A 27,887-nucleotide genomic window follows, 5' to 3' on the forward strand; every position below is an offset into this window, starting at 1 on the left:
GGGGCGCTACCAACCTGCCTAAAAATGTCATTGCAAACTGCCTAAAAACTGCCTGCGAGCAGCCCAAAGACTCTTTTTGCATATTAGAGCAGCGGGCATTGTGTAAGTGGGGAAGCCCTTTTTCCAGGTCCAACCGAACGCACCCCATTTTTCGGCGTCGCCGAAAGTGACTCTCTACGCCACCAACCGATCGTGTCGCGGCAAGCGGATTCCGTGTTCCCTTTTCACCTGAAACTTGCCTGAAACCTGCCTTACGGGTCATGCCGCTTCTAGTGGCCTCACACTAAGCTCAAACCCGTTATTGGGGCAACTTTACACATTAAACTGCTTTAACATGGGTGGCATATGGAGCAGGCAGAACGTTAGAGTTGAGGAAGTGGACTTTGTCGCCAATAATGCCTACAGGTATCCCCCCAAAACCGGTGAGCGGTCTGGATCGGACCCTTAAAAATGAATACCAACTGAGCTCATTAATGACATCTGACAAGTGCTCGCTGTGGATGGTTCCTGAGCAACACCTTTGAAACTGTGCCTCGGGAAGGATCGCTAGAGCTTTCTTACGGATCTTCAGCGTCGTTGACTATTATTCGTTGTTTGAGTGTTTCTTTCGTGTAAGTTTAGGTACACGGAGCAACTTGCCTCATTGTTTACATGGTGTGACTTTTGACCCGGAACCGTCATTTTACTCAACAATTGTTTGAAAGAAGAGGGTGTTAACGAGATGACACCAGTTCCAGCTTACTTGTGTCTTTATTCGCGAACCTGTTGATTTCGACTGGAACAAACTTTCTGATCCCTTAAGTTACCAAACAGTTTCTAACGATCGATGGCGTCTGTTGTTATTGTGACCCGTAGGAAACTACTTTGCAAGTCACTTTATCATGGGTGGAGAACGGTTCGACGCGAACCAACCTGAGGCTTATTTATTCGGCGAAAACACCGACCTCAACTTTCTCGGTGGCAAGCCAACGCCAGTGAGTCTCTTCAGCCTTTCTTGGAGTGTTCCTTAGAGTACGTCGAGCTCAGTGTGATCAGCATCGATTTGGCGTCATTAGAGTTGCTGATGTTACGCGAGAAAGGTTTTCAGTTTGCGCCGTTGGGAGTACTCGGACGGGAAGCATAATTGAGTTAGTTAATTTAGTTAAAAGTTGTTGATGTTTTATTTCAGGAAATTGTATTATTCGAGAAAAACGTATTATGCGAACATGTAATGAACTGAAAGGGGTACAGTTGTAAGAGGCTGGTATATCTGTATACCTGTGGGGAAAATGCATTGGGCGGAACGTATCAACTGGCTTCTGTGATATAGGCACTGGTATCTACACAGTCTGTACCGTCATGCATGTCTGCACATGCAACTGCTGTTCTTGTTATCACGACGCAAAACTCCTCCTTCTTTCTTTTTTTTTGTTGTTGTTGTGGTTGTTGACAGTAGCGAGGCATTTTGAATGTACTCATGCATGGTACAAACATGAAAGTATTATCCATAGGTAACAATTGCCTCAGTTTAAAACTGCCAAAGTAAATTTTTGTAATCTTTCTATGGAGTGACAAAAATGAGATGTTAAATCGAATTTAATTTATAGCGTTTTTACGAGCTCATAACATGTACCCAACGGAATACAGTTTGGAAAGTTGGTATTGCTTCATTATCAAAGTAGCTCAGAAAGGCAATCCAAAAGGGTACCACGTTTGTCTAGCTGGTGGCGGGATACAAAGGAAGGAACAGCGCACATTTTGATGAAGGACGGAGTTTTTGTGTTTCGGTCCGCCCTTCGTCGAAATGTGCGCTGTTCCTTCCTCAGAAAGACAGAATGGTGTCTGCGCATCCCCTCCATTTCTCCATTTTCCATCCTGTCTTTTTAGACAGCTTGAGTAATAGCACATACATCTGCATGTGCGTTCTAACTTGAAAACTCTGCGCAGTTTCCCTACCCCGCCCCTCAAGCCAATGAGCCAACGAGGCCACTACGAAGTCTCGTCAATATTCGCAAGGAGTCACTCCGTTTTGTCAGGTACTCATTCCTTCATTCCTTGCGAGGTACTAATTGCCTTCATTAGTACATTTGAGATTGACGTCTTTGCCCATGCAACTTGCCAGTGCATACTTCTTGCGTGTAGCAGTATTCAAGTGATTTTCGTTGTACTGGCTGGAGGTTTGAACAATGTGCATCTAAAGCAATACAAAACTCGTACCTAACTGTACGTATAGCATGCAGTTGTGGAACGGGCTGTTCTTTTAGTCGCGAGACAGAGAGATGTACTTGGCAGGCCAGTTTCAGTTATTGCTGTGAATAGTTTGCTGCGAAAAGAGTGGTGTTTCTTTGAAACCGTGGGCGAAATCAGCAGATATGGGCACTTGTTTGCTCCAAGGATTGCTGTTGCGAGGAAAGCATGTTTAATGGGTGATGTGCGTCAATGCGGCGTTACAGAATTCAGGACGACTCAAAGATGGACGAGGATTTGTCCGAGTCGGCACCGTCGTGTCGCTACAACATTGAGTTCACGTTCGACACAGACGTACGGTGCGCCATCACCATCCACTACTTCTGCACGGAAGAGATCACCACGAATGGCCTGATGTGAGTTCCTTCACTTTACTCACTCGGAAACAGTTTCCGAGCTCTGTGATTTGACCGTGTTGCTCTGCTGTTGTCTCGGTGGTTGCAGTTACAGCCCGAGGAACGCAGAGATGAGCTCCGAGACGTACCACTACAAGCGTGGCGCCAATCAGCAGTTCAGCCAGTCTTCGCACATTTTCGACCCCAGTCTTCACTGCGAGGAAGAAGTGAGGATGCTTTCAGGTTGTGCGTAGTTATGCATAGTTGTGCGTGCATCGGCGAAGGTCTCACGTTCCTTCTTTTCTGCACTAGCATTTGAAATTTGAGTGTACTGAATGCAGAGGGGTCAAGACGCTTGCACTGTCAGTGCAACAAAACTGATGCAAACGATACGTGGAGCCTTTTAGGGGCACTCCAATCACAGGGAAAGTGTACTGCAAGGATCGATGAAATAGTCTCTTAACGCACACCACAGACCAAAGTTTAATGCCTGGCTAGCGACGTATTGTTACACCGTTTTTTTTTTGCGGGTTCGATAAATACCTAAGGTATGCAGAAACTTGTCTAATGACTGTCTCTTGTCACTTTTTACTGCGGTGAATGTCGTACAGCATTGAAATACCACATTTTATAGTGGCAGTCAAAACAACAGATTCACTTGTGAAGTAGCAGCTTTTATCATGCATGAAGTTAATGACTAGCCCTTTTCCCACGAAGTGCATGGAACAGGAGGGAATTTGTTGGCAAGGAAAAATATTTTTGCGACATCGCTGGGTTGGTGGCTCACAAATTGAGCATTGGAGGGAGTTTTAAGTGCCCAATTCTCACCATGCCATAACGTCTGCATGGTGTGTGATAATGTGTGATGGGGTACCTTAAAAAAGAAGAAACAGTGACGAACACAGTAGTGCGAAAGTATGCTGCAAGCAACACTGAATTATGGAAATTATTGTGATTGACAGGGAATAGAAGGGATGGTGCTTGCTTCTTACTGGTCGTGCATGAGAAAACTGACCAATGGCAGGAATTTATGCTTTGTAATGCCCAAGAGTGGCGATGATGCGTGAAGGTCACAAAGGAAAAGGTGGCAAGCTTTTCACGTTGTGTTCTTTGTCAAAAATCGACATCCGGCTCGGATTTTGTTCAGCGTGTTACCTTATGATCGCGCAACTTTACTGGCCGTGTTGAGAATGAAATGGGTTTCAGGGCCCCTTTAAAGGGGAGCAAAGTTAGGCACCAAAAAGTGCTGTGGTAACACCAAGGTAAACCGTTGGGTCGCAAGCAGCGTGAAAGAGGCATGGTTTTGGTTAGTCAAGCGAGGGTGTTTGTGGCTCTTCCATTCCTTATAATTTGTTTTGGTGTTTCTTTGCAAACAGCTGAGCTATCATTACGAGGACGACACCCTACCGGTTGTGATCAACTGCCTAGCAGAAGAGGGCGACGGTAAGTTGTAGCTGCATCTTCCTGAAGCCAAAGCTTTCTTTATGGGACTGATGACATTCTCTCAAAAAACTCGTGCATTTCCCCATAGCCCGGTAGCTTGACTGAAATGCTCTGATAAGATCTATGGACACGGTGCGTGTGTGAAACCGGATTTCCATTGTGTCAAAACGGTTAGTTCAAAATCTCGATAAAGAAATGGTTTTAGATGAGGCAATACACACATTGATCATGAAGGAGTACAACAGTATACTTTTATCTCATAAATCACGCAGCGGTATACATTTAGGTAATTCATAGATGTGTTTACTTAGTGCACAGAAAATTGTTGCATAGATTTGTGCTTTGCAGTTTTTCTATTTTTTTGGTTCTTGAAGGTTTTTAGATCGATTGGACACACTTACAGCAAAGGTTGGATGCACATTTAACGAAGGTTGTGACTCACTTTTGAGGCAGTTTTGATGTGAGGAAGCATTTGCGCTTCTCTCAACGTTCGTTAGGAAGGGTTGGTAATTCTTTTTAGTGAATTAATGACATAATTTAAATCTGTACAGTTATTGCACATTTCGCTATTAAAATATTTTATTATGTGGTACCAATATGCTATCGTAAATGTTATGATATAATGTTTGTAAGCTGTGATTATTATTAGTCTTACAACTTGATAAAAATGAATGAGGCTTTTTTTCTTGTAGTTTCTTGTCGCACAAAATAACCGATTCCTTCGGTGCCATAATTAAATAGAGCAACATATGGTTGGTTGAACACATAGATGGGTACCTTATTTATCAACAGGATAAGACATTGTCATGCAACACAATTCATAGTAGTTTAATCTTCCGCCACCTTGCAGGTAGCAAGTGTAATTACTCATAGAGCAATACGGGGGATTGCTTCAGTGCCAAAATAAAATAAAGCATCACACCATTGTTTTACACACAGATAAAAAACTCATCTTTTCATCTTCAAAACTCATCTTCAAAACTCATCTTCAAACTCACCTTCAAACTTCAAACTCATCTTCAAAAGTAACTTTTATGAATTCTATCGTAAATAGCCTAGGCCTTCACCGCAAGATTGAAAGCAGTAAAATGGGCTTGAATTTGAAATATATAACTTTCGTCTCCACATATAGTATGTGTGCCCATATTCCCTGGAAAGGTGTGAAGGTCTGCCCCCCCTTGTTTTTCATACACATACACTTCTTTCTTAATTTCTGCTAATATGTACTTAACATGCAGTGGTTCCCTGATCCACTCTGCTCTCTTCTTGTCCCCTTATTAGCAGAAGCTCAGAAGAAGAAATGGACGTGGGCAGAACATGTAATGCGAAGGCAAGATAACGGCTGGTCGTTAAGGCAGGGGGCAGCAGAAGGTTAGATGGGCAAATGAGATCAAGAAGTTTGCGGGGACAAATTGGTCACAGTTAGCACAGGACCGGGATAAATGGAAATCCATGGGAGAGGCCTTTGCCCTGCAGTAGGTGTAGATAGAATGATGATGATGACAATGACGACGACGACGCTGCTGTTGCTAATCTCCTTACTGATGCATATCAGTGCCCTGGAGGTGTGGTAATAACCCCCTCGTGGTGTGCAGAGCCCCGGCAGTCGCATGTGCTGGTGGCCCTGGTGGAGAAGAGCTCGGACAACACGTACGTGCTGAAGCCCCTCAAGCAGAAGCTCTTTGTGGACGGCCTCTGCTACCTCCTGCAGGAGATCTACGGCATCGAGAACAAGAACGTCGCTCAGACCAAGGTGCGGAAAAGGGGGAGGAGTCCCCTCCTCGGTCTGTTGAAGCAGCATTGGAATGATCCTCGGCTTCCCCTTTCCCACCCACTGCCACAGTGGGTCGGTGGCTACTGAGGCGTGCTGCTGAGGATGTGGGTTCCATTCCCGGCCATGGTGGCTGCTTTTCTGATGGAGGCAAAAAGCGAAAATGCCCGTGTGTCAAGATTTCGGCACTCACTGAAGATCCTTGCAGGTGGTCAGAATTAATCCAGAGCCCCGTACAACGATGTGCCTCATAGCCGAGGTGTAGCTTCGGATTGTTAAGCCCTGTAATCTGAATTGGAATCTTTCCCTTTCCCTATTGAAATCTCAACGCACAATTGTTTTCGCTTTTTGCCTAAATCTGGAAAGCAGCCATTGCGGCCACTCGGCTTACTGCCCCATTGTTAAGCTTATGCGTTTATAAAAGCGCCCACCGGCTCGCCGTTGCTCCTCCGTTGCCGACGGCAGTGACGCCCCGCTTCCTTCCAGCCCCCTCCCCTGGCGGCCGGGGACGAGGAGACGGAGGACAGCGGGGCGGAGTGCGTGATCTGCATGTGCGACAGCCGGGACACGCTGATCCTGCCCTGCCGCCACCTGTGCCTGTGCTCGTGCTGCGCCGACTCGCTGCGATACCAGGCCAACAACTGCCCCATCTGCCGGGCGCCCTTCCGCGCCCTGCTGCAGGTGCGCGCCGTGCGCCGGGCCACGGCTGCCGCCGCCGTCGTGGCCGTGCCACACCTGGGCGACGCCCAGGTAGGCTGGCCGCGTGCTTTTCCTTTTAATGATGAAGCCTTTTAATTAAGCGCCCCTTGGGGCGAAAAACCAGCACCGTCATTGCCAGGTGCAGAAAATAACTGCTGCAGTAAAACATCGTTACAAGAGACACTAGCGATTGCGCAGTTGAAATGGCGAGCTTCGGGTGTCTATTTAGGACCCCTTTAAGTCAATGTGTCAGACTTGCACGTGGTGAATTCTGCAACCTCTGCTTCAGTGTCCAATTAAGCTGGTTGTGTTGTCTGTATTTTTGCTCATGTGAATGTGTTGTATCTTTTGTTTCCGTTTCTACTTGCCAAGAGTAAAATTCGTGGTAAAAATTATGTCTGCTTAGTATTGTAATTCAGTTCTGTATATTTCCATGTAGTACATGTATTTGTTAGTCTGGTCCACCTATAGCAATATCCAAGTGCCGAGGAAATCCTATCGTTATGACCAATACCGTAATTACCCGATTCTAACGCGCACCCGATTTTTCTGGCAAAAAAACCTAAAAACCTGCACCTTCGATTGTAATGCACACGGAACTTTGTGAACAAGAAAAACGAATGCGAGAGGAACAGGCAATTTATTTCTCGAAGTAATCTCGCTCATCTCACTCCTCGTCGCTCTCTGCTGATCACAACATCTCGTACTTGGTGCCGTCAAGCGCGTTCGTGATGCCACACTTCTGAACGAACGTTCCACCGTGGTCGATGGGATCGTGGCCCACGCCTCGCACGCCCATCCCGCAAGCTTCTCCAGAAGCACACGCTTTAGCCGACCGCTCGTTTTGATTGCGGGAGAGCCGCTGCTGCCATTGCTGTTATGAAGCGCGCAAGTGGAACGATTTGACGATTTGTGTGAATGCTGATAGAAAAGCCTAGGCACCTATGCTATGCTTCCTGCGTCCGAAAAATCGTTGCTAAAAGCTTTGGCGCTATCTTGAGATGGCGATGGGTGGGACGAAATTTCCTGTTTCGGCAGTTTCGGTTTCGTATCCGATTCTAACGCGCATGCAATTTTACGACCTATTTTTCCGGAAAAAAAGTGCGCATTAGAATCAGGTAAGTACAGTAATTGTTATAAGCAGGTTGCGAAAGAAAGACGAAACAGCACTCAAAACATTTTATTCGCGTGCAAGCAAGGTCAAATACCTCTTATTTGTGGAAAACGAGCCATACTTGGTCAGCTTTGTTTGCTGCGCACGAAGCTGGCGCACATCTTTTTCAGTATCATCTATAGGTGCTTCACCTAGCTGAGCTAAAGGTCCGTGGCGGAAACGAAGTCCTTGAGGGACTGTGTCATGCGTTGGGCCTCCTCCAATGACGCTACCCGAGTAGGCTGCGCAACCGCGTCATCAGTCATCACTGTCACTGCTGTCCGCAGCACATAAGTGCGCAATGCTCGCCACCTCAGTGGGGCACTTGGGCGTTTCCAAAACATTAGCCCCAATGTTTCTTCTGCGGAAATACTAAGGCAGCTGAAGAGGCACCCAGCCAAATTAAAAAAGCAGTGCGCACGTGACACAACAAGCGAATGCATGACTCGCAACTCGCGAGTGAGCGGCGCCGCAATCTCGCGAGCGCGGGGCTGATGCCAAAGCGGTGGCGCCGGGAGGGGGGTTTGGAAGTAAAATTGTTCTCCTCCTCCCCTCGCTTCCTCATAAGCGGCCCAGGCGACTCGTTTTCTGAGGGGTGGAAAGGATGCGCGACGCATTGCAGTTCACAGGCACATGTCGTCAGTGCAGTAAGCTTGCGGCAGCTCGCATTTTGGGCTCACGCTTGTAACCAGGTTAAATTGTCATATCCGATATCACAGCGCTGGAGCATTGTAATAAGCAGTTTATTTTACCATAGAAAACATACAAAAGTGAACGGTGCCATAGTTGTTCATTGTTTTGTCCGATATATTGTTATAAACGGTATCGTTATAAGTGGACTCGACTGTACTGCACTTCTTCATTTGTGTGTAGTACCGTATTTACACGATTGTAGGTCGACCCTTTTTTTCAAATTTGACAATCCAATGTTGGGGGGTCGACTTAGAATCGAAATCAATCGTCTACCGCTAGTCACGGCAAGAGAAACGAGAACTCAGGGCTGCTGCGAGGTGGGGACACCTTTGCACCCTCGTTCCCATGGTTATGGTCGTAAGTGTGAACCACATGGGGCGTTTCTGCTCGCGAAAATGCGCCGCTGACAGTGCAGCTAATGCCACCCGCGTGCGCTACGCGATCGGCGGCGGCAACATGGCGGCGTCACCAGCCGCGAAGAGGTCCGCGTAGCTCCAGCGACCGCTCCTAACCGCTCTTTAAGATATCACTGAAGGCACAAACGAAGGCGTTTGTGCAGGATAGGAGCTGATAATATGGTCGAAAACGACACTATAAAGCATCATCCGCGCCGCTAGGGAAAGCGCCAATCAAATATCCGCCACCGTGGTAAGCCTAAACGTCTCCGGCGGCGCCAGCCGGCTGTCCCAAGCGCTTTCAAACTGCCGGCTTGAAGAGCGCGCCTCCCCATTGGGGCAAGTCGTCAGGCTTCTCCCACTGCCGCTCCCGACACGCGCGAATCGCGTGAAAAAACACTCTATGAGGTTCGGCCTTACAAGCAGTAGAAGCTGCCGCGCGCACGGAGTCGTTGATGGGGGCATCAAAAAGTCACCCGCGCACGAATCGCGTGCAAAAACGCGTCAAGAAGCGTTTTATTCGTATAAAAAAAATAATAATAATCATTAGCGAATCCCTTGATTCAATGCACGGCGCTAACGTAGCCGCCATGTTTGTTTTGGTATCGCGCCGCAGTGGCCGCTGCCGGTTGCTTCGATGGTTGTCATCTCGCAGCGAATGTATTTTTCCCGCTCAACCTACAGCGCATTGTTATTCCGGGTGCTTATACAAAAGCTTTTCTTTTTTAACATCTACCGCGCTTACCACGAGCGCACGGCTCTTGTGGAGAGCCGCCGTGTGGGTTACGGAAGAGCTTTTCTTTGTGATACGATTTTCTACGCGGCGCTCGCATTTTTTTTTTTTTTTGAGAGATGTAATTTTTGGGGGTCGACCTACATTCGAGTCGACTTACAATCGTGTAAATACGGTACAGTCAAACCTGAATATAACAAACTTGGATAGAGTGAATTATGCTTATAGCGAACACTCAAAGATCTTCTGCTATTATGCATGTAAAACGTAATTGTTATAATGAACTAAACATTGGATATATCGAACTCCGAGCGCGCGCGATCAGTCACCAAACGCCCGCCAACGCACTTCTGCACCAGTTGTGCTTAGCTTCTGGGCCAACAGCCAGAACTGCTGTGCTGCTTTCACGACTCCGGCACTCCTCGCCCGACATTGCAAAAACGCTTTCTGCTGCCGATGTCCTGCGGCGACATTGTGCCGAAGTACAGGGAAGTGGGCTGGAGTTCGTCAAAATGATGTCGCATGTCGAGAATGCGATTCTCATTGATGGTGCTAAACACAGTGTTCAGGCGGAAATCACTGCCTAATGCAAATGGGTAGTATACATTTCCCTGCAATAAATTTCTTTTGAAGTAGATTGCTATTCATGGTGAGTGCCATGAACTTGCCTTCGTTATCGCATTTTCAATCAACTGCTCACATTGTTTATAACGAATTTTATACTGAAGTTGTTTATAAGCGGGTTTGGTTATATCGAACTACCTCGTATGGCAAACAAATCATGTTGAATCACGCTGTTCATCATAACTGGGTTTGACTGTATCGTGTGCTTTTCTATGTGTTCTAGTTATTTATATGATCTTAGTACTGGAATGCAATTTTTTTTTTTTTTATTGTTGCACTGCAAACTTTTATACAAGAAGTTCAAAGTGCCATCAGTGCTGCTGTTTGCTCAAGTATCGCGGCTCTCTGGCCTCGTCAAGCTGTTGTCATGTCGCATGACAGGTAAACCAGACGACTTGAGTAAAACAAGTGTAACTTAGCCACGGAGGACTCTGATTCTGGGGATGCCGTGACGTGAAGTGCCGCCAGTCTGCTTGTGAAAGTAATTTGCACCAAAAAAATGAAGAAACAAAGGCAAAGACGCAAACATGGTGTACAGTAGAATCCTTGTGAAACGTTTCCTGGTCATGCAGTGACCCGTTTCTGAGATGACTTCCTGCAGCTGCAGGCGTCATATCTTAATTAGTACCTATTTTAAGGTGGGACACTGCTCTTAAAACAGCTTCCTTTAATTATTAAGTAAACTCAGTGAAGCTGACTGATTTCAAATATGCCATTGTTTCTTGAGTTGGTCAATTAGTTACTAAGATAATTAGAGATAATTAGCTGTAAAACTGTAATCTTTATATTTTCCAATACTATGAACCCTGGTGAGTGCAATAAGAGAATCGTTTTTTTCGATGCACCACTTAGAACTAATTTTACAGCTCATGAAACTTTGTTGGCACCAGTGGCACAAAACCATTTCAAATGAGCTGTAAAATTAGTTCCAAGCGATGCATCAAAAACTGCTTCGATTATTGCACTCATCAGGGTTCATAGTGTTGGAAAATGTAAAGATTATAATTTTATGGCTAATTATCTCTAATCATTGACTTACTCAAAAAATAATGCTACATTTGAAATCAGGGGGAAAAAAGCGGCAAGATTGACAAGTTTCACAGAGTTTACTTAAAAATCAAAAGAAATTGTTTTAAGAGTCATGTCCTCCCCCCTTAAATTGATATTGATTGCCAAGGTCTTTAGGCACCAGAAACACGACCGCCCAGCCTTTCTGTTGCATCAAGTGAGCCGGCAAACACGTGTGTGCGGTAGAGGCTCCCAGCCAGTTGATGCCTGTATCATTTGGGAACAGAACTGACAAGTCTGTGTGCAGCAAAGATATAATAGCCGCATAAACTGAAAATTTTGGTGGGTATTGTGGTCTCTTACAACCCTTTTTGCCCCACCGCCTTCCTTCTGGGCTGTTGCAAACAGGCTACAGGTGTTCGTGAAAGTTGCCCGTGAGTGCTTGCTTTTGAAGCCCTCGTCTAGGCTTGCATCTTGCCCGGGCAAGAAAAAGGGACATTCAGTGGGCTTTGAGGGGCCAACCAAAACTGATAGTGTTAATCTTGGTGTGCATCAGCATCAGCAATACTTTTGCCAGTCTGAATTCACAGTTCTTCCTTTATGGGTGAGCGGTTACTCGTGTTAGTATGAAAATAACCAATAAAACTAGGTTTGATGTCATTTTTAAACTGATTCATGTTTGATTCAAACTTGCAGAGTTGCGCGGACATCCCTCCAGGATACGAGGTGGTTCCTCTGGTGGAAGCTCTCAACGGACCCACAGTGGGCTCTGCAGCCACAAGTGAGTTCAGTGCTTGGGATGACTACTGCCGCAGGGGTAACCACTGCCAATGGTTATCTGGTGTGGAGTGAATGTGGTAGGCTGCGTCGAACTGAGTTAATTCTGAAATGCTGTAGTCTGGCATAGTGTGTGATCGGTATTTGTGTTTGCAAAAAGACTGGTCAGCAAATAAACTTGCAGCCGAAAAAAAAAAAAAAATGGTGCAGCTTGCACTACTAGTGGTGCAAGGGTGGAGAAACAGCAGAGCTGGGTAAACAGCTCTGCTGTGACCTGAGGCTTCATGTGCTTGGCAAAGAAGTTGATGTAGACAAGACGTGCCAAGATATGCCAAGTGATGTGAGGCATTGCCAAGTCACACGGCAGCAATCACATAGTCGTAACGAAGCCAAAACCAAATTTATCACAGTTGAAACTCGTTATAACGAACACTGTTATAGCGAATTATCGGCTATAGCGAACTAAATACGAACTTTGGTTGGTCACGCTTCATTTCGATGACACTTATTCTTTTATAACAAAGATGAAACTGTGGCAGCCGCACGCGCTATCGGATATAACGAAGAAATATTTGACCAGTGGGTGGAGAAGCTACTTGGGAAAATCTCCCGGCGCACAGAACTGCAGAACTATAAAGGCCTTTTTGTTCATGAGCACTGTGGAAAATTTCATCGTGCCCAGTGCTGTGAATAGCCACCAGATGAAGATCACGTGCTTCCTCAAATAAATAAGAATGCAGGCCTGTTTTCATGAGTGAACTTTGCTCCGTTGTAATTTCACATTCTCATGCTGCGGTTCAATGAGCTTGAAATTCCACAATGAGGAAGGTAAGGGTTACCATGTTTATAGGTCGTTCAAAGTTCAAAGTCTAAAATAATGCGTTTTTGTATCAAGGATTTTTTCGGGAGTCAGATTGCCGATTGGTTTGAGCCGATTTTTACCTCTACTATTTCAACAAATTTTAGATATAATGAACTAATTTACTGTCTGATTCTAGTTCGTTATAACGAGGTTTGACTGTATACAGGGTGTTGCGATGATAATTGAAACACTTTAAATTTTTTTACTGAGTGAACCGCCGCTCTGTTCGCGCTCAAACTTGCCACGAAGGTCACATTTTGTGGTCTATTTTGTTTGATACCGGGAACAACGATGGTACTTACCTGTGTATTCTGAAAATAAATAAAAACGATTTTCGCCTATGGGAAAATGGCGGCTGATTTGGACGTGCGAGCCAGTGCAAGTTGATGTTGGAACGACGGAACCACCTGGGGTATGCAGAGCGAAACGGAGGATGGGGATACACGGTAGGAGGGAACCAAATGGTGCAGCAGACGATCAGAAAATGCACCTAGGAATGAGCTAGCAGACGATCAGAAAACCCGGTTTTCGGGCTCGCACGTCCAAATCAGCCGCCATTTTCCTGTAGGCGAAAATCTTTATTTATTTTCAGGGTAAACAGGTAAGTACCGTTGTTGTTCCCGTTGTCAAACAAAATAGACCACAAAATGCGACCTTCATGGCAAGTTTGAGCGCGAACAGAGTGTGGCGGTAAGCTCAGGAAAAATTTTTAAAGTGCTCCAATTATCGTGGCAACACCCTGTATATCGACTAGAGGTATTAGCAGTTTTCCTCGTCTCTCTTGGTGTTGTCGGAGTCATCGTTGTACCTGGCGCAGGGCCAGGCAAGTCTTCCACCAGCCTGTCATCACTATTGTATACCACTAGAACCGGCGGCCAAGTCCTAAGGAAATGCTGTGCTCTCAGAACGCGATGATAGCTCAATCGGATAGATGCCGGGGACCTGGTCGGACCCAGGTTCCATTCCGACCACGGGAAGCGTTTCTTTTTTCTTTCTTTTCCAATTGGAGGTTTTCATGCGCATTGGACAAGTTACGACTGGGTTGAACAGCTTTGCTGTTAGAAAAAATGGCAGCTGCTGGCAGAACTGTGATTTCGTGCTGCTACCCCCGTAAAGTCGGCCCAGATTGCTGTTTGCGGTCGCTCCTTTTCTGATGGGGGTTAAATAAATAAAAATAAATAAATAAAGCATCCAACGTATTTTGTTGCAAAAAACCAAGGTAATACAGTGGAACGCCGATAATACAAATTTCAAGGGACCGTGCGAAAGCTTCATATGGGTACGGGTAAAAACGGGTACGGGTACGGCTAAATAAATACGGGTAAAAAGCTTCATATGGGTACGGGTACGGGCTTCATATGGGTACGAGTAAATGCCGCCCTAATAGACAATCTCACACCACAGATGGGATAAGAACTCGTTTAATTTACTATATTTAGTGCGTTCTGGTGTAATTTGCGAACCCTAACTGAAATCCCAAGTTTCTAAGACAAACGCCTGTTTTGTGCCCACCTCTGTGCTGTGTGCCACGTGACCCCCATGTTGTCCGGCGCTAGCCCGCCAGCCATGCGCCTCGCGCGCACTAGATAAGCTGGGAATGCTGACATGGCCACGCGAATTGAGAGGGAAAAAGTTCCCACAACATAGTGGCGACAGAAGGGGAAGCGAAACGAATGACAGTAGGAGGCGGTGATGGAAGAAAAGGGGGAGAAAGAAAGGAACAAGGCGACGACGTGGCTCTGAAAGGCACTGATAAGCAGAGATCAAGAGAGAGAGAAAATGACATTTATTGAAAATTTCCGGCGGGGAGGCGGGTCAGGCCACGCAGGGCTTCGCCACCCCCTGTCTAGGTACTAAGCAGACCCCGAAGCTATGCCTGGGCACCGGTTCAGGCTACTTGGCGAGTCCCCTCCCGAAGGAGGGTCTCCTTTTCGCCTTTGCCGGGCCAGAGCAGCCTCGAGCCGCTGGACTGCCAGCAGTTGCCGCTCGTATTCGGGCGAGCTCACAAGTCCTATAATGTCCGGTGGTAGCTCTTTTGGGCTCCCCACTGCATTGTGTCTTTCACATCCCCACATGATGTGGGCCAGGTCTGCAAGCAATAAGAGAGGTAAGGGCCAGAAAGAAACAACGATGGGCGATGCGAAGGTTGAAACATTGGACGGGGTCAAGGAGAGCCAACAAACTTGGATTGAGCAAGCGAGGAAAGCGGGAATTTGGTGTGTTTTCACGTTTGTTGGCTCAATGGGGGCTTCAGATTGGCAGCCTGTCAGCCACCTGGACTTTGACTTCTCGCAGTTGGAGCGTTGGCGCACTGCTGCTACGTGGGGCTGTCTAAGGTTAAGCTCTCTCCCGCCAGTACTTGCCCACTTGCTTGAGTCTGCTCAGCAAGTGGTCGGGCCCGCAGCGGTCTGTTTATCTAGGGCCACTGGATTATTTAGTGACTCTATGTTTACCTTAGCACGTCAAGCAGTGTCGTCAAACGGGGGTTAAGAAATAAAGTCAGGATGAGCAGCGAAGTGGCATAAAAGGTGAAAAATTAACACCGGTTGATCCCTGTCCAAGACCGGTTGATCCCTGCCAGTGGACATCGTATGAAGTGGACCCATACACCCTAGCATTGTATCATTGGGACTTTTAATGCATTGTCTAACAGGGGAGTTTGCCGGGACTACAGGGAGTCATCGTAGAAAGTGGGTTGTCGTTAAAATGGGGGATGTATAATTAAGGATCCACTGCATAATTTAGTGTTTAACCCACCATTGTAATGATCCATGTTGCTTGAGCTTTTTTAGCTCAAGACAAGAATTCTGTTCTGTTGTTGCTGCTTTTCTTATTTTTTGAATGTGTGCTGCTTCTAATAAGCTTAACTTCTGGGCATGGAGTGTTCTTTCACAGGCATTGCTTGTGGTACTAAAATAATTGCCGAAAAGGCCTTAATGCTGTCTAAAAACTAAGCTGCCTGGAATTTGGAACATTTCTGGTGACAGCATGCCCCTCCTCACACTCGATGGGAACCAAATCGGCCACAAAGTTGAATCAAAACGTTTGCTAGAATATTTCTTTTTGTTTGTCTTTGTCCCAGCACGACGTTGTGACGTGCTGTCTGATAGCCGCTGGTTGGTGTTTACCAGGGTGTCTAGCGACCGGGAAAACAGGGAAAAGTCAGGGAATTTTGACCCACCGGGAAAAGTCAGGAGATTGTCAGGGAATTTTTCAATCAAGTAGTACCAGTCAGGGAAAACCACTTCGGGGCCTGCCCACACAGTTTTAGAATAGGGTAAACCAGTGTTGGAGGCCCCCGAGAAGTTACCGAACGCAACACGTTCGCGCGTGATGAAAGCGTGAACCGCGTGAAACGTTTTCTGGTTTTTTTTTTTGCAAGCGAAAACGCGCCACGCACGCCTGAGGCGCGCTGACATCGCCGCGGAAACCACCCGCACGGTGCGTGGCGAGCGGCAGGCGCCGGCAACATGGCGGCAGCACCGGCCACGGAGTAGTGCGGTAGCTCCAACGACCGCTTTTAACCGCTTTTTAAAATGCTACTTAAGGCACAAACGCACTTGCTTGTGCAGGAAAGGAGCCACCGCAGGCACGAAATCGTCGATGCGGCCGTGAAAATACCGCGCACAAATCGCGTGCAAACTCGCCGTGCGGTTCACGCAGCTCGCAGCTGGCTTAGGTTGCTGGGTGCACTTGCGCAGAGGGACGATATAGTGGTGCCCAAATCGCACGCACAAGGCGGTTTTTTTTTTTTCAGCGAATTTTAAAAGGCAGCGCTTTTTGGGAGCTAATCTTGAAAGAACTTCCTTGTGACATCAGGAGCCAGAGTTACATAATCAAAAAGGAACATGACATGGTTTACCATGAACCGCATGAGGCGTTTTCTGCTCGCGAAAATGCGCTGCGCACGTCACAGGCGTGCTGACGCTGCCGCACCCACACCACCCGCACGCTGCGCGTGGTGCTGCCGGCGGCGGCTTCGACCATGAAGTGGTGACGGGAGTTCGAGCGACCGCTTCTAAGCACTCTCTAAAATGCCGCAAAAGACACGCACGAAGTTGCTTATGAGGTAAAGGAGGTTATAATGTGGGCAAAAAACGGTACTATAAAACATCATCCGCGCCGCTAGTGAAAGCGCCCGTGCAAGACCTGCCGGGGTGGTAAGCCTAAACATCTCTGGCGGAGCCAGCCAGCTGTCTCGAGAGCTTTGAAACTGCCGCCATGAGGCGCGCAGCTCCCCATTGGCACAAGTCATCAGGCTCCTCCCACTGCCGCGCGCGACGCGCGTCATTTTCTGAGCGAGGCAGAATTCGCTGCCGCGTGTGCGAATCATCGACGCGGGCGTCAAAAAATTGCACGCGCAACACCGACGCGCTCGAATCACGTGCAACAACGTACCATGCGGTTCACGTTGCATGTCGAGCCAGGACAATCAAGAAAAAAGCAAAAGGTGCTCGCTGAAGCGCTACTTAAAGCTTCTACACCGCAAGATGAAATAAACTCTCTGAAGCCGTAACTGAAGGCAAGCAAACCTCAAACTGAACAAACTAGAGGTAATCAAAGTGCATTTTGAGTTAGGGCACTTGCAACAAATGTGTTTTTCCCAATGATAGAATGTGTTTTCGTACGCTTTTTATATGCGGCACGGACCATTTCCACAGAATGGCGCCTGTTGTATAGGTCAGGGAATTTCATTTAAAATTGTCATGGAAAACATGGAAACGTCAGGGAAATTGAATTAGGCAATTTGCTGGACACCCTGTTTTTGTACTTTGAGAACTCATGCGGAATACTAGGATTTTGGGAGCCTTACCAGTAACTCAAGGTAATTTACGTCTTTCTTGCTTTCTTTCTTTCTTCCTTCCTTCCTTCCTTTCTTTCTTTCTTTCTTTCTTTTCAGCGCACCTGACGGTAGGTCTGCCACCCGAAGCGACAACTCCCGAAGGGGCGGCTGTCAAGCCTCGAAGAAGTGGCAGGTAAGGGGCATCTCTGGCATCTGGCGTTTTGGGTTGTGCAAACAATATGCACAACTGTCCTTGGGGCCATGCTCGAATCAGCTCATTTCTCAGGCCCATTGTTTATAATTTAATACCGAAAAATTCATTGTCAGGTGAATAAGTTTTCAACACCAAATGTCCTGCCCTTAGCATCTTTGGCCGCAGTTATTGTGCTTGCAATGCCAAATGCTGTGTACGTATAACAGGTAGGTGAAATTTTCATGTGGTGTGGTGAGGTTTAGCAGCGCTGCGAAGATCGAGATGGCTCAACCAGCTGGGATTTCTGACGAAAAGGCCGTTGTAGGATGACCATGCAGATTATTTTTTGAAAAAAGAAAGAGCTCAGCTTACAGCAAGAGGTGTGTATACAACTTCTTACAGTATTTCGCCACCGTGTTACATGTTGGTGAACTCGTTAAACTGGTTTCACTCTGGTATTCGGCTTTTAGCGTGGTAGCGTCTGTGCATGAAGGCAGTGACAACAACCATACAAGGTTATGTGTGCAATGAACTAAATGTCGAAGCCAGCCAAAAGCAGCGTTACAGAGGACTTCCAAATGTAGCTATTTAATCCTAAACAAACAAAGGAACATCACTTGTTGTTGAAGCAGGAGCCAAAAGGGGCTGTGAAAGTTGTGATCTGTGAGGTACTATAAAGAGCTCTTTAGCCTTGACATGTCCCCATAGCACAAAAACCCAAGTACTACTCACCGTTTGTGTGTAGTTGCCGGCAGCACACTCTGATTCTCTGAAAATGATGTGTGGCTTTTCAAAGTGACCAGCACGCATCGCTTTTGTCGGTGACAGTGCACACTGCTAGCAGTGATACATTCATGCGCAAAATCCTCGCGGAATTGAGCACATAACAGCTTGTCGGTGTAAGGAGTGAGGGGGCCTTAACGATAAAACGAAACTTTGTTCAGTTTGAAAGAACGAGCCTCCTTTACAGCCACAAAAGGCACTTTTTTTAGCTGGAAAAAGAAGAAATATCGAAAAACTTTAAAATTTTACGTACAGTGACATAATGTAGGCCAGTGCTAAAAATATAGTTACCAGTGTGTTACCTGTACGTTAGCGTTTCAGTGATAATACAAAACGGGACAATAGAGGCGCCACTACAATCGGTCAGTTATGTTTCGACGTGGTGGCTTTGGTCCTTGGCTTTTAATAGCACAAACAAGACTTTGTAACGTCATAGAGACATTGCAGGGAAAATGGCTGGGGAGGCACCACTGTTTCACCTGTTTTCCTTAATATCTCCATTATCTATTTGAAGTTTGTGATAAAATTGGTGCTGTTGTTATCAGGACAGAGCGGTGTCTTTTTTTTTCTTTGCGAACAAAACTTGCGGTCTCCCTTATTTGTCTTCCCAGAGCAGTTACGAGCAGTTTTTGGGCAGCCCGAAATTGCTCTGCATGGAGTTTCTGTGGAGAAGTTCTGAGCACTCAAAAGTGACAAATGAAAGAAGCCTTTGTGTGTTGATTGATTGATTGATTGATTGCTTGATTGCTTGCTTGATTTATTTATTTATTTATTTATTTATTTATTTATTTAACGCACAGAAACTGCACAGGTTATGAGGCACGCCGTATTTCAGGGCTCTGGATTAATTTTGACCACCTGGGGATCTTTAACGTGCGCCAAAATCTCGCACACACGGGTGTTTTTGCTTTTCGCCTCCATCAGAAAAGTGGCCGCCGCGGCTTTGTGTTTTGTCTTCATCGGTGCTGACAGCAGGACCTCCCCGCATTTTTTGCAGGCGGCGTTCTGGGAGCACGTCGTCCCTGCAGACGGACGCGAGCGGGGGTGTCGCACCGCCGGAAGTGGTGGTGGCCGCGGTGGTGTCGTCAGACCCCGAGAAGGGGCGGGCCGTGTCGCCCCTGGGCCCGGAGGTGCGGTGGCACCGTCGGAGCTCCTCCAGGGCGGCCCCAGAGCAGGTCCGCTTGCTGTCCGAGTCGTCCGACGGCTCCACCAGTCGTCGCAAGGTGAGCTCCTGGCCAGTTCCACGCTCCTCCAACCGGCGCATGACCTTCTTGGTAAGTGCGGGCACTCGCGCAAGGGGGAAACCGTGGGGCTCTTTGATTGTAAGTCTTGGACCTGTTGTGGAATTTTCGAAAAGCAGTACGACATTCATTTTTCCTATACGTTCCTGTGGTTTAGAGAATCTTGGTCTGTCCGTGGACCATGCGTGTGGAGCTTGAGACCGTAAATCAAAGAGCCCCAGTGGGTGTGGGTTCGTAAAAACAGCAGAGTGTGGGTTGAACGAGGAACAGAAAAGATTGGACATGCGCTGAAGTATGAAAAGAGCCCATGGGACATGGTATACACTGTGGTGGCATTGAGAATTGGGCGAGTGGGTGTACATTCGTAGTAGAGGCTTTCTCTTTTTTTCACCTGCACCATTGCAGATGTGCGCAATGTCGTGCAGACCAGTGCAGAGAGTGCTACTGGGGTATAATGTACTAAAAGAATGAGCATTGACTGCACCGCTTGCACCAGCGCAAGTAAAAACAATAGCTCTAGTAACAATGCATTGCAGGGTGGATGAGAAAAGACAGAACAAGCGCTGAACAAGGCAAAAAGCCTCTTGAAGAGGATATAAGCTGTAAAAGTGTTGATAGTGCGTAGTAGTGTTGAATAGGGAGAGGTCTTCATCCTGCAGTAGACACAACCAGGCTGATTATGATGATGATGATGAGTGTTGATAATCAGGCAGGGGGGAGGTATGTTGATAAGAACAGCGCAGTGCAGATGGGATGTGGAATAGAAAAGATACGACAAGCACTGAACGGCAGTTCAGTACACTACTACAGTCTGTATCTTGTTCCCTGGGCTGTTTTCTTGGTTGAGCAGTCCCATCTTTTTGATTCCTTGTTATGCCTCTAGTGCGCATTTATGATGAGCGTATACCAACTCGCCTGATTCTCGATGCTACAGTGGGTTTCGGACTCTGCAAACTGGAACAGGATGTTTGTGTAGGTCTCCGAGAGTCTGTGTTGGTAATGAGCCCAGCTACAACCGAACGTGGGCCAGGTAGGACTGAAAATGCAGAGAGGACATTGGAATAGACCTTCTGCAAGTTTATTCCCTGGGTAGGTGGAGCAGCCTGACGTGTATGATTCAAAAATTGAGAGAGGGATTGGACTTCTATTTAATTTAGAGCAAGCGCTGATGATTGAATAAATGCGCCAAGCACAGAGAAGGGCGATGCCTCTCAAGCCTCCCTATCAAACTTCCGCTTCAGTCTTAATTAAGTGTACAACCGGACAGTTTTCTCCATCTAAGCATCTATGTTTGCTACCCGCCATGGTGGCTCAGTGGTCAAGGCGTTGTGTTGCTGAGCCCAAGGACAGGGGTTCGATCCCGTCTGCGATGGCTGCTTTTCTGACGGAGGTGAAAAGCGTAAACGCCCTGTGTGGCGATATTAGTGCCCGTTAGAGATCCTCGGGTGGTCAAAATTAATCTGGAGCCCTCCACTACAGCGCGCCTTATAGCCCAGGTGTAGTTGCGGTATGTTAAACTCCGCAATCAATCAATGTTTGCTGTCTGGTAGGTCCTTAACCTTACGGTGTCTCCCTCTTCCAACTCGCGTTGTGTGTGTGCTCTTCGATCCGTCGAATGCAGGCTCGGGACGCGGAGGCTGCGGAGACCCGCTCCCTGCTCGAAGGAGGTGGTGGCGACTCCCGCGCTCAGAAGGCCGTCTCTCCGTCGGGGCACGGCAAGGTGTCGGCCTCGACACCCCACTCGCTGCACCTGTGCCAAGCGAGGCCTGAGAAGGAGAACAAGGCGACCGGTGGGGAAACGCGCACTTTTTTGAGGCCGCTTGGCTGAAAATCGTTCAGTTTTGTTACGCTGGTCTTATAAAAAAGGAACTGGTGAGTGGCTAGCTGGGCGAGCTTTCTACTGCTGTGCAAACCGTGGCACAGTCTGAACCAGTGTTTTAAGTGCTGGGCACTTTAGGCGCTCGCCTTGTCATCCTAGCTCACTCGCTCGACCCAAGAATATAGAGCACCAAGGCGGCGTCCCGGGGTAACGCTGTTGTTAGCGGCGTACCCCAGAGGCTTCGAAAGCCAAGCGGTTTATATAGTCATAAGTGTTCGAAACTCATGAAACGCTGGCGCTTGTCATACATCTTCCCAACTTAGCGCAAAAAAAACTGCAGGTACCTTTGAGGAAAATTATACGTAATTAACCGGCAGCGCCTGCGTTCCTTTAGTTGAGGACGCCCGTTGGGTTGGTTTTTACGATAGTAAACGCAAAATGTGGCAGTGCAACGCCGGCACGTGCGGGAGGAAAAGCAAGCACAAAGAGAACAGAACTCCCACTGGCGCAGTTTCAGGAAGGGGGCGCGCGAGCACTGCGAAGGCGGGAATTTTGAATTCCACTGGGTGGTAGCAGTGAGCGGGTAACGGCAGTACAGCCCATTAAGGCGAATCACTGCTCTGCACTTCCGGCAGCTTTCACATTGAGTGGAATGGCTTTAAATTTTTTTATAGGGGACATGCAGGCAAAATGCAAGATTGGTTTGTTCAAACTACTGCAGTGACCCGATAACAAGGATGCCAGTTATGACACAAACTGCTAATGACTAAGCTGGGTATTCAGGAAGGCAGGCCAAGAAGTGGCCGGGTTTGTATGTTGTCATCGGATCTTGTATAGGTGATTAATGGCCATTAAACAAAGCCAACTGCTGGGAAATGTGACTGCAGTTATAGGGGTGCCTCTAGTTTCATTCGATTGTTTTGCTTGAATTATAATGTGCATCTACCACACTGATGACTGTTCTTAGTGTTTCCCTGTATTACATCACTCACTGTTGACGTCACGTAGTGTGAAATATGAAAGCTTTCAATGTGTATTGTCTTTCTCCTTTGGGTAAAAACTTTCTTTCGGGGCCAAAAGGGAGTTTACTGAGTTACCAAAGCCTAGTTCTTTGAAATTCACACAGTCGCATTTTGTCATCGTCACCCCTTTGACCTTGGGCGTGGTGGGGAACTCTTGTAGTGATGACGATCTACCCGCAGATAAATGGCACGAGGGGGGAGGATATTGGTGTCTGGCTCATTTTCAAAGCAGCCAGAACTGGTGGTAGCAACGTTTCCCATCACACGAAATCATAGCGAAGTATGGGCTGCCCATTCTTGAAAACAAACCAAAGTAGACATCTAAGTAGATGTCTGAACAGACGTATAAGCAGGTGTTTAGACAGATGTTCAAGCAGGCTGCTTGAACATTTGTTGATGTAGAACGTGCACCATCCATCCATGGTGAAAATATATGTTTTTTCTAGCTGAATTATTGAACCAGAAATTTCCTCTGGCTAGAAATATTCTAGCTAGAAATAGGCAAAATTTCTAGCTAGAAATTGAGTTCCTACTTTGTTTCTAGCTGGGCTGAGATTGACTTCTAGCTATCATGTGTCAGTCCAGCTGGCAGAAAAAAAAAAAAACCCCGCAAGCTGGAAATAATTGTCTCTAGCTAGACTAAGAATTTTTGTAGTTAGAAGCTGTAGATTCCAGCTAGAATCTAATAATCTAGGCAGAAATGAAGCCGGAAATTATGATTTCTTGCTAGAAATGCTCTTTCCATTTTCACGGGGGATATTGCACAGACACTTCCCCTGGAGCAGAGGACTCGGACTACTACACCCCGGAAGATCCCGCTGTGGGTGTCGGGGGTGTCGCTGGGGTGGCCGGTGGCCACTTCCTGGTGGACCAAGGGACGGACACGAGCCTGGACACGCCCATGGCCGAGGCTCCTCCCAGCGCCGCCGAGGGAACCGCGGGTGGCGGCGTGTCTCCGGCGCCCTCTTCGACGGCCAGTGCGGGCAGCGCCAAGGGCTCGCCAGACGCCATGGCCATGCGACGGAGGCGCGTGTTTGAAGACCGCTGCTCGCCCGTGCACGAGGAGGAGCGCCCCATCGAGCTGGTGGAAGTGAAGGCCACCACGCCGCTGGCCCCCACAGGGTCCACGACCACCTTCGAGGCAAGCACGCCTGCTCGTGGTGGTCAGCGCAAATGAAAACAGGACAAGGAGAGTAGGAACGACAGAAGCACTGTCTAACAATTGAAGTTTTATTAAGAAAACGCCTGTTATTTAAACAAAACCGGGGATCAAAAACCTCAGTTCAAAAGTCAGATCAAAAACTTCAGTTGTTAGGCAGCGCTTGTGTCTTTTTTCTACTCTTGTCCTGTTTTCATTTGTGCTGACCGTCATAAGCATTTTCCAACTCGCCCAATTTTATTGAGGCATGCCTACTCATGTTCCCTAGAATGCAGGCGCCTCACTATGTTGTTGGTTGTTGTTGTTGTTGGTTGTTGTTGGTTGTTCACAGTGTCTTCAGCTTGGCTTGGAAGCTCTCAGTGCAGCTTCATTTCCTGCTCTCACAGCAACCAAAGAGGGAACTGCTGCAAGCCTCTGGTCTGAAGAAAGAGCCAGAGCCTCTTTGTTTTTCTTGTCTTTAATGCAATATCTTTATATATTTTTTTTAAATTTGGAACTTAACTTCTGCATAGCGTTCTTACACTGGTTCTGATACTGCATTGAAAGAGTCGCATTCTTTTTCGAGGAGTGAAACTGTGCAAGTTGTTGATACTGGGATTGAGAATTCGAAGATTGTTCTTTCTTTGCCTTCTAAGAAAGAAAATTCGTCATAATTTATAATTAAGTTATAAGAAGTTATAGCTTAAGGAAGAATTTAAGAAAAAAAAATCATAGGAAAGTATGTAGACATTTAGTTTAACTGTAATGCTCAGAAAAACAAAGAAGACTATTTACCCTTAGCTGCTGCCTTGCAAACTACTAAGCATGCCACACTGGTCTGCAGTGTTTTTCGTCACTGGTTTTATGGTAATACCAACATTTTGTTTTTTGTTTATGTACAGGCTGTACAGACTGAAAGATGCTGACAGCTAAATTCCACCCGACATCTGCAAATCTAGTTGTGCTACCTACTTTTACAAAATTTCAGTTTCTTTTCCAAGTACCACAAGTCCTTGCTTTTCCACCGCAGTGTTTGACATGCAATGTGCAAGCTGAAATTTCATGCAAGACCTCCACTTGCAGAATACATCACGCGCCTTTGGCTGCTCCCGCTCTTGCAGGTCCGCACGCAGGCTACGTCACCATCTCGCAGTGCTGTGGCCAGCGGCGTCGGTCACGCCGAGACGAGCGTGTCACTGCCGGGCACCCCCGCCAGCAATGCCAGTAACCGTAGCAGTGGCGACAGCTGCAGCAGCGGGTCCAGCACTCGACTCCTGCTTTCCAGCCGGCACGCTTCACAGCCCCCGAGCAAGAGCAGCAGTGTCGATTGAGTCAGCTCTGTGCATGTTCGGCTTCATGTATGGACGTTGCCTCAATCTATGGTCGTAGGCTTCGTGTACGGTCACCGACTCAGTGTATGGTCGGCTCCATGTATGGATGTCGCCTTAGTCTATGGTCGTCGGCTTCGTGTACGGTCATCGACTTAGTGTATGGTCATCAGCTCCATATATGGACATCGCCTAAGTCTATGGTGGTTGGTATAGTCGTCAACTCAGTGTATCGCCGTCGGCTTCATGTACGGTTGCTGCCCAGCTTTGCCAAGTGTGCTGTCATCGCGCAGAATCCAAGGTCCCAGCCGTGGAAGTCAAAAATCCTGAGAAACAGTTGTGGCACGAGTTTACGACGCCCACGGTCCCTGAATTGGCATTCCACGACTTCCACATTACGTCTCGTCAAGCATGCAAGACCAATGTTGAGAAAGACTGAATGGGGCATTGCTTGAAGCGCCGTAAATGCTTTACCTTCTCGGATGCCAAGAGTATGACCGAGTTGAATGCGTCAGTGAACACGCTTTCTGTCACGTCCATGTTCAAGATAGAGTACTGCATACATAGTACTGCTCTCGACACCTGCGCAGCTGCAAAACGATCTGTGCATCAGGCCACACTTTGCCAAGCTTGAGTGAAGTAATAAGCCAATAGTGAAGCAGCATTGCTTGCTTCTTCTGTTTTGGCTTGACTTGCTTCTGGGCCGAGTTGAAGCCGGCTTGGTGACACTCATGCTTAACTGCCGTCTTTTGAGTTGGCTCTTTCTCATTTACTATACACTTGAGGCACTGTGAAAGCAAGCAGCTGCATCCAAGCCTCTTGCGGGGCTTAACAAGTATTTACCGGTTGTTATTGAGTGTGTTGTTTTTGTACAGATAGGCTACTCAAAGATGAAAACTTTGTTTACAAGCCTGACAGGGGTAATTTATTGTGTAATCTCAATCAAGCATGGATTAGCACATTTATATGAAAAGGGACAAGGAGATATGTGCGGCCGCTGTAGTAAATTTGCCGAAGAAAATGGTAGCTGGTCCCAGCTGGTTTATGGATAAATTCCCAGCTAGGACCATCTGGGCCCAGCTGGGAATTCAGCCATAAACCAGCTGGGACCAGTTACCATTTTCTCTTGGGAATGCAATGTTCTATGCGGTTTGAAGTTGGATCTTGACATAACCCATCCCATTACAAGATGCGTGTTCAGAGCCGTGTCATTTTAGCCCAGCTTGGAAACAAATTTTGAGATCAAAACATACCTTGCCACTTAACCTCGATGGGAATAACCTTTGTGTCGGGAAATCTTGTACCAGATTTTGTGTAATTTTAGACCGGTGCGTCTACCCTTACGTGCATCAACAAAGGCTTATTCTGTACAGCCTGCTTGTCTAGCCAAGATTTTTCTGCGTTGCTTTACACTAGATGAGGTTATTCAAGTATTCACTTTGTGCTGTAACTGCCCAATTGTAACCAATTTCTGCTGTGTAATGATGACTTTGTTGTAAATACAGTTTACTGTACCGGTGCTTGGTTAATAAAATGGTGACTTAGAAACTAGGCAGCCACAAGAAACTGCCATTAGGACGTTCTGGGTGTGAGAGTAATTCTGGCGCTACATCTACTATACGCAGAGTGCAATCTGTCTGCAGGACACTTTGCAAATTCAAAATATCTTGTTGTTGTCTTGAATGACTGCCGTGCTTATCATGAAAAGTTTCCTAAAATCAAGCCAGGTGCATTGCTTTTTTGCTAATACAGTCCGATTGTCATGTATGAAGAACTTCTATAGTTCACCTCACAAGCTACCTGCAGCACTGTGGAGGCTACATTGTTATCAATAGTGCGCCCGCTGAGGGCGCCTAATCCACCGTGAAGGGGGTCCTGAAAGGACACTCCCTTCTCCCCTCTCGGCAAGTGGCACCGCACGGCCCCAGCGCCTTTTGTCGCTTCCTTCGCGGTGAGTTAGGCGCCCTGAGGGGGACAACAATGTAGCCTCCACAGTGCTGCAGGTAGCTTGTGAGATGAACTATAGTTCCTTGCCCTGGACAGTTTTTGTTTGTGTTCAAAGAGCTGCCCCTTGGCTCCGGCAGTAGCTATCATTATTTAACTCGCAATATCTGATGTGGTCGCAGTGTGCGCTGCATTGCTGGTCTGCTTTTGTATTCACATGCATTGTGATGCATTGCATGGTACAGGTGTGGAAACTGTTGACTTGGCTGGTATTAGGTTCAGCTCAGTGTGCCTGGGAAACTCAGAATTGCTGACTTTGTTGGGTGCATTAATGCGAAAGTATTACATGGCCCATTGAGCAAAAAAAGGTCTGCATTTGTATCACCTGTAGCAGCAAGACAGCACTTAAATTCCTGCTGACTGCAGTGGCTTGCACTCCTCTCTGTAATGCCTCTGGTTAACAATCTGACTTGAACATGTACTGCATTGACCTTCACACTCCAGCCACCTCCACTTCTCTCGCCCAGCAGCGCAGCAGTCACCAGTGATCTGGGGCACACTGAACAGCGTTCATTTGGATATTAATGCTTCTGCATTCATAAGAAATGCTTAACTGTGCTTGAGGAGTTTTTGTTCTGCCTGACTCTTGTACTTGTCTGCATTACTGACTGACACCATTCGGCATGTGATCACAATTTAGATAAGCAGGGCGATGCATGGAGGATGCATTGTTGTCATGAGTTTCCACCTGTGTTTTTGCGTGCATTGCAGTGCATATTTTGAAAGAACCATTGTGTCCCAAACTTTGCTGTCATTGCGGCGTAGGTGTGGGCAGCAAATATATTGCTGCATCCTTTGCACATGTACTATTGGAGCTTGTACAGAATTAAAAAAATTTCGAGTTGTATGCAATGTTG

At 47.1% G+C, this 27,887-nt stretch overlaps 1 protein-coding gene across 3 annotated transcripts; it reads left to right on the plus strand.

The window, feature by feature from the left end:
- Positions 1-214: 214 nt before the first annotated feature.
- Mrgn1 (Mahogunin ring finger 1) lies at positions 215-27,877 on the plus strand. 3 transcript variants are annotated; one of them, XR_013315824.1, is made up of 15 exons: positions 215-422; positions 856-974; positions 1,927-2,015; positions 2,433-2,582; positions 2,671-2,788; positions 3,938-4,004; positions 5,600-5,757; positions 6,262-6,525; positions 11,777-11,861; positions 17,620-17,695; positions 19,476-19,752; positions 21,341-21,509; positions 23,328-23,701; positions 24,820-26,753; positions 27,030-27,877. XR_013315824.1 is itself a non-coding variant. In XM_077670251.1 (14 exons), exons 1-14 carry the CDS (start codon positions 335-337, stop codon positions 25,027-25,029), a joined length of 2,244 nt encoding a protein of 747 aa, XP_077526377.1. In that variant the 5' UTR covers positions 215-334; the 3' UTR covers positions 25,030-27,877. The 3 variants fall into 3 exon arrangements, 2 of the variants coding, with proteins under 2 accessions (XP_077526377.1, XP_077526379.1); XM_077670251.1 differs by having other exon boundaries at positions 24,820-27,877; XM_077670253.1 differs by having other exon boundaries at positions 217-422; positions 19,476-19,701; positions 24,820-27,877.
- Positions 27,878-27,887: the final 10 nt, after the last annotated feature.

Source organism: Haemaphysalis longicornis, unplaced genomic scaffold, assembly GCF_048455015.1.
Source record: "Haemaphysalis longicornis isolate Haplotype H1 unplaced genomic scaffold, Haemaphysalis longicornis Haplotype H1 scaffold_5, whole genome shotgun sequence".
NCBI classification, from domain to species: domain Eukaryota; kingdom Metazoa; phylum Arthropoda; class Arachnida; order Ixodida; family Ixodidae; genus Haemaphysalis; species Haemaphysalis longicornis.

Excerpts from the sequence above, each read along its gene's own strand:
- Mrgn1 (XM_077670251.1), top strand. The coding sequence starts at position 335 with ATGGGTGGCATATGGAGCAGGCAGAACGTTAGAGTTGAGGAAGTGGAC. Across the intron at positions 19,753-21,340 it reads ACCGGCGCATGACCTTCTTG|GCTCGGGACGCGGAGGCTGC; the intron begins GTAAGTGCGGGC and ends CGTCGAATGCAG. Across the intron at positions 23,702-24,819 it reads GGTCCACGACCACCTTCGAG|GTCCGCACGCAGGCTACGTC; the intron begins GCAAGCACGCCT and ends CCGCTCTTGCAG.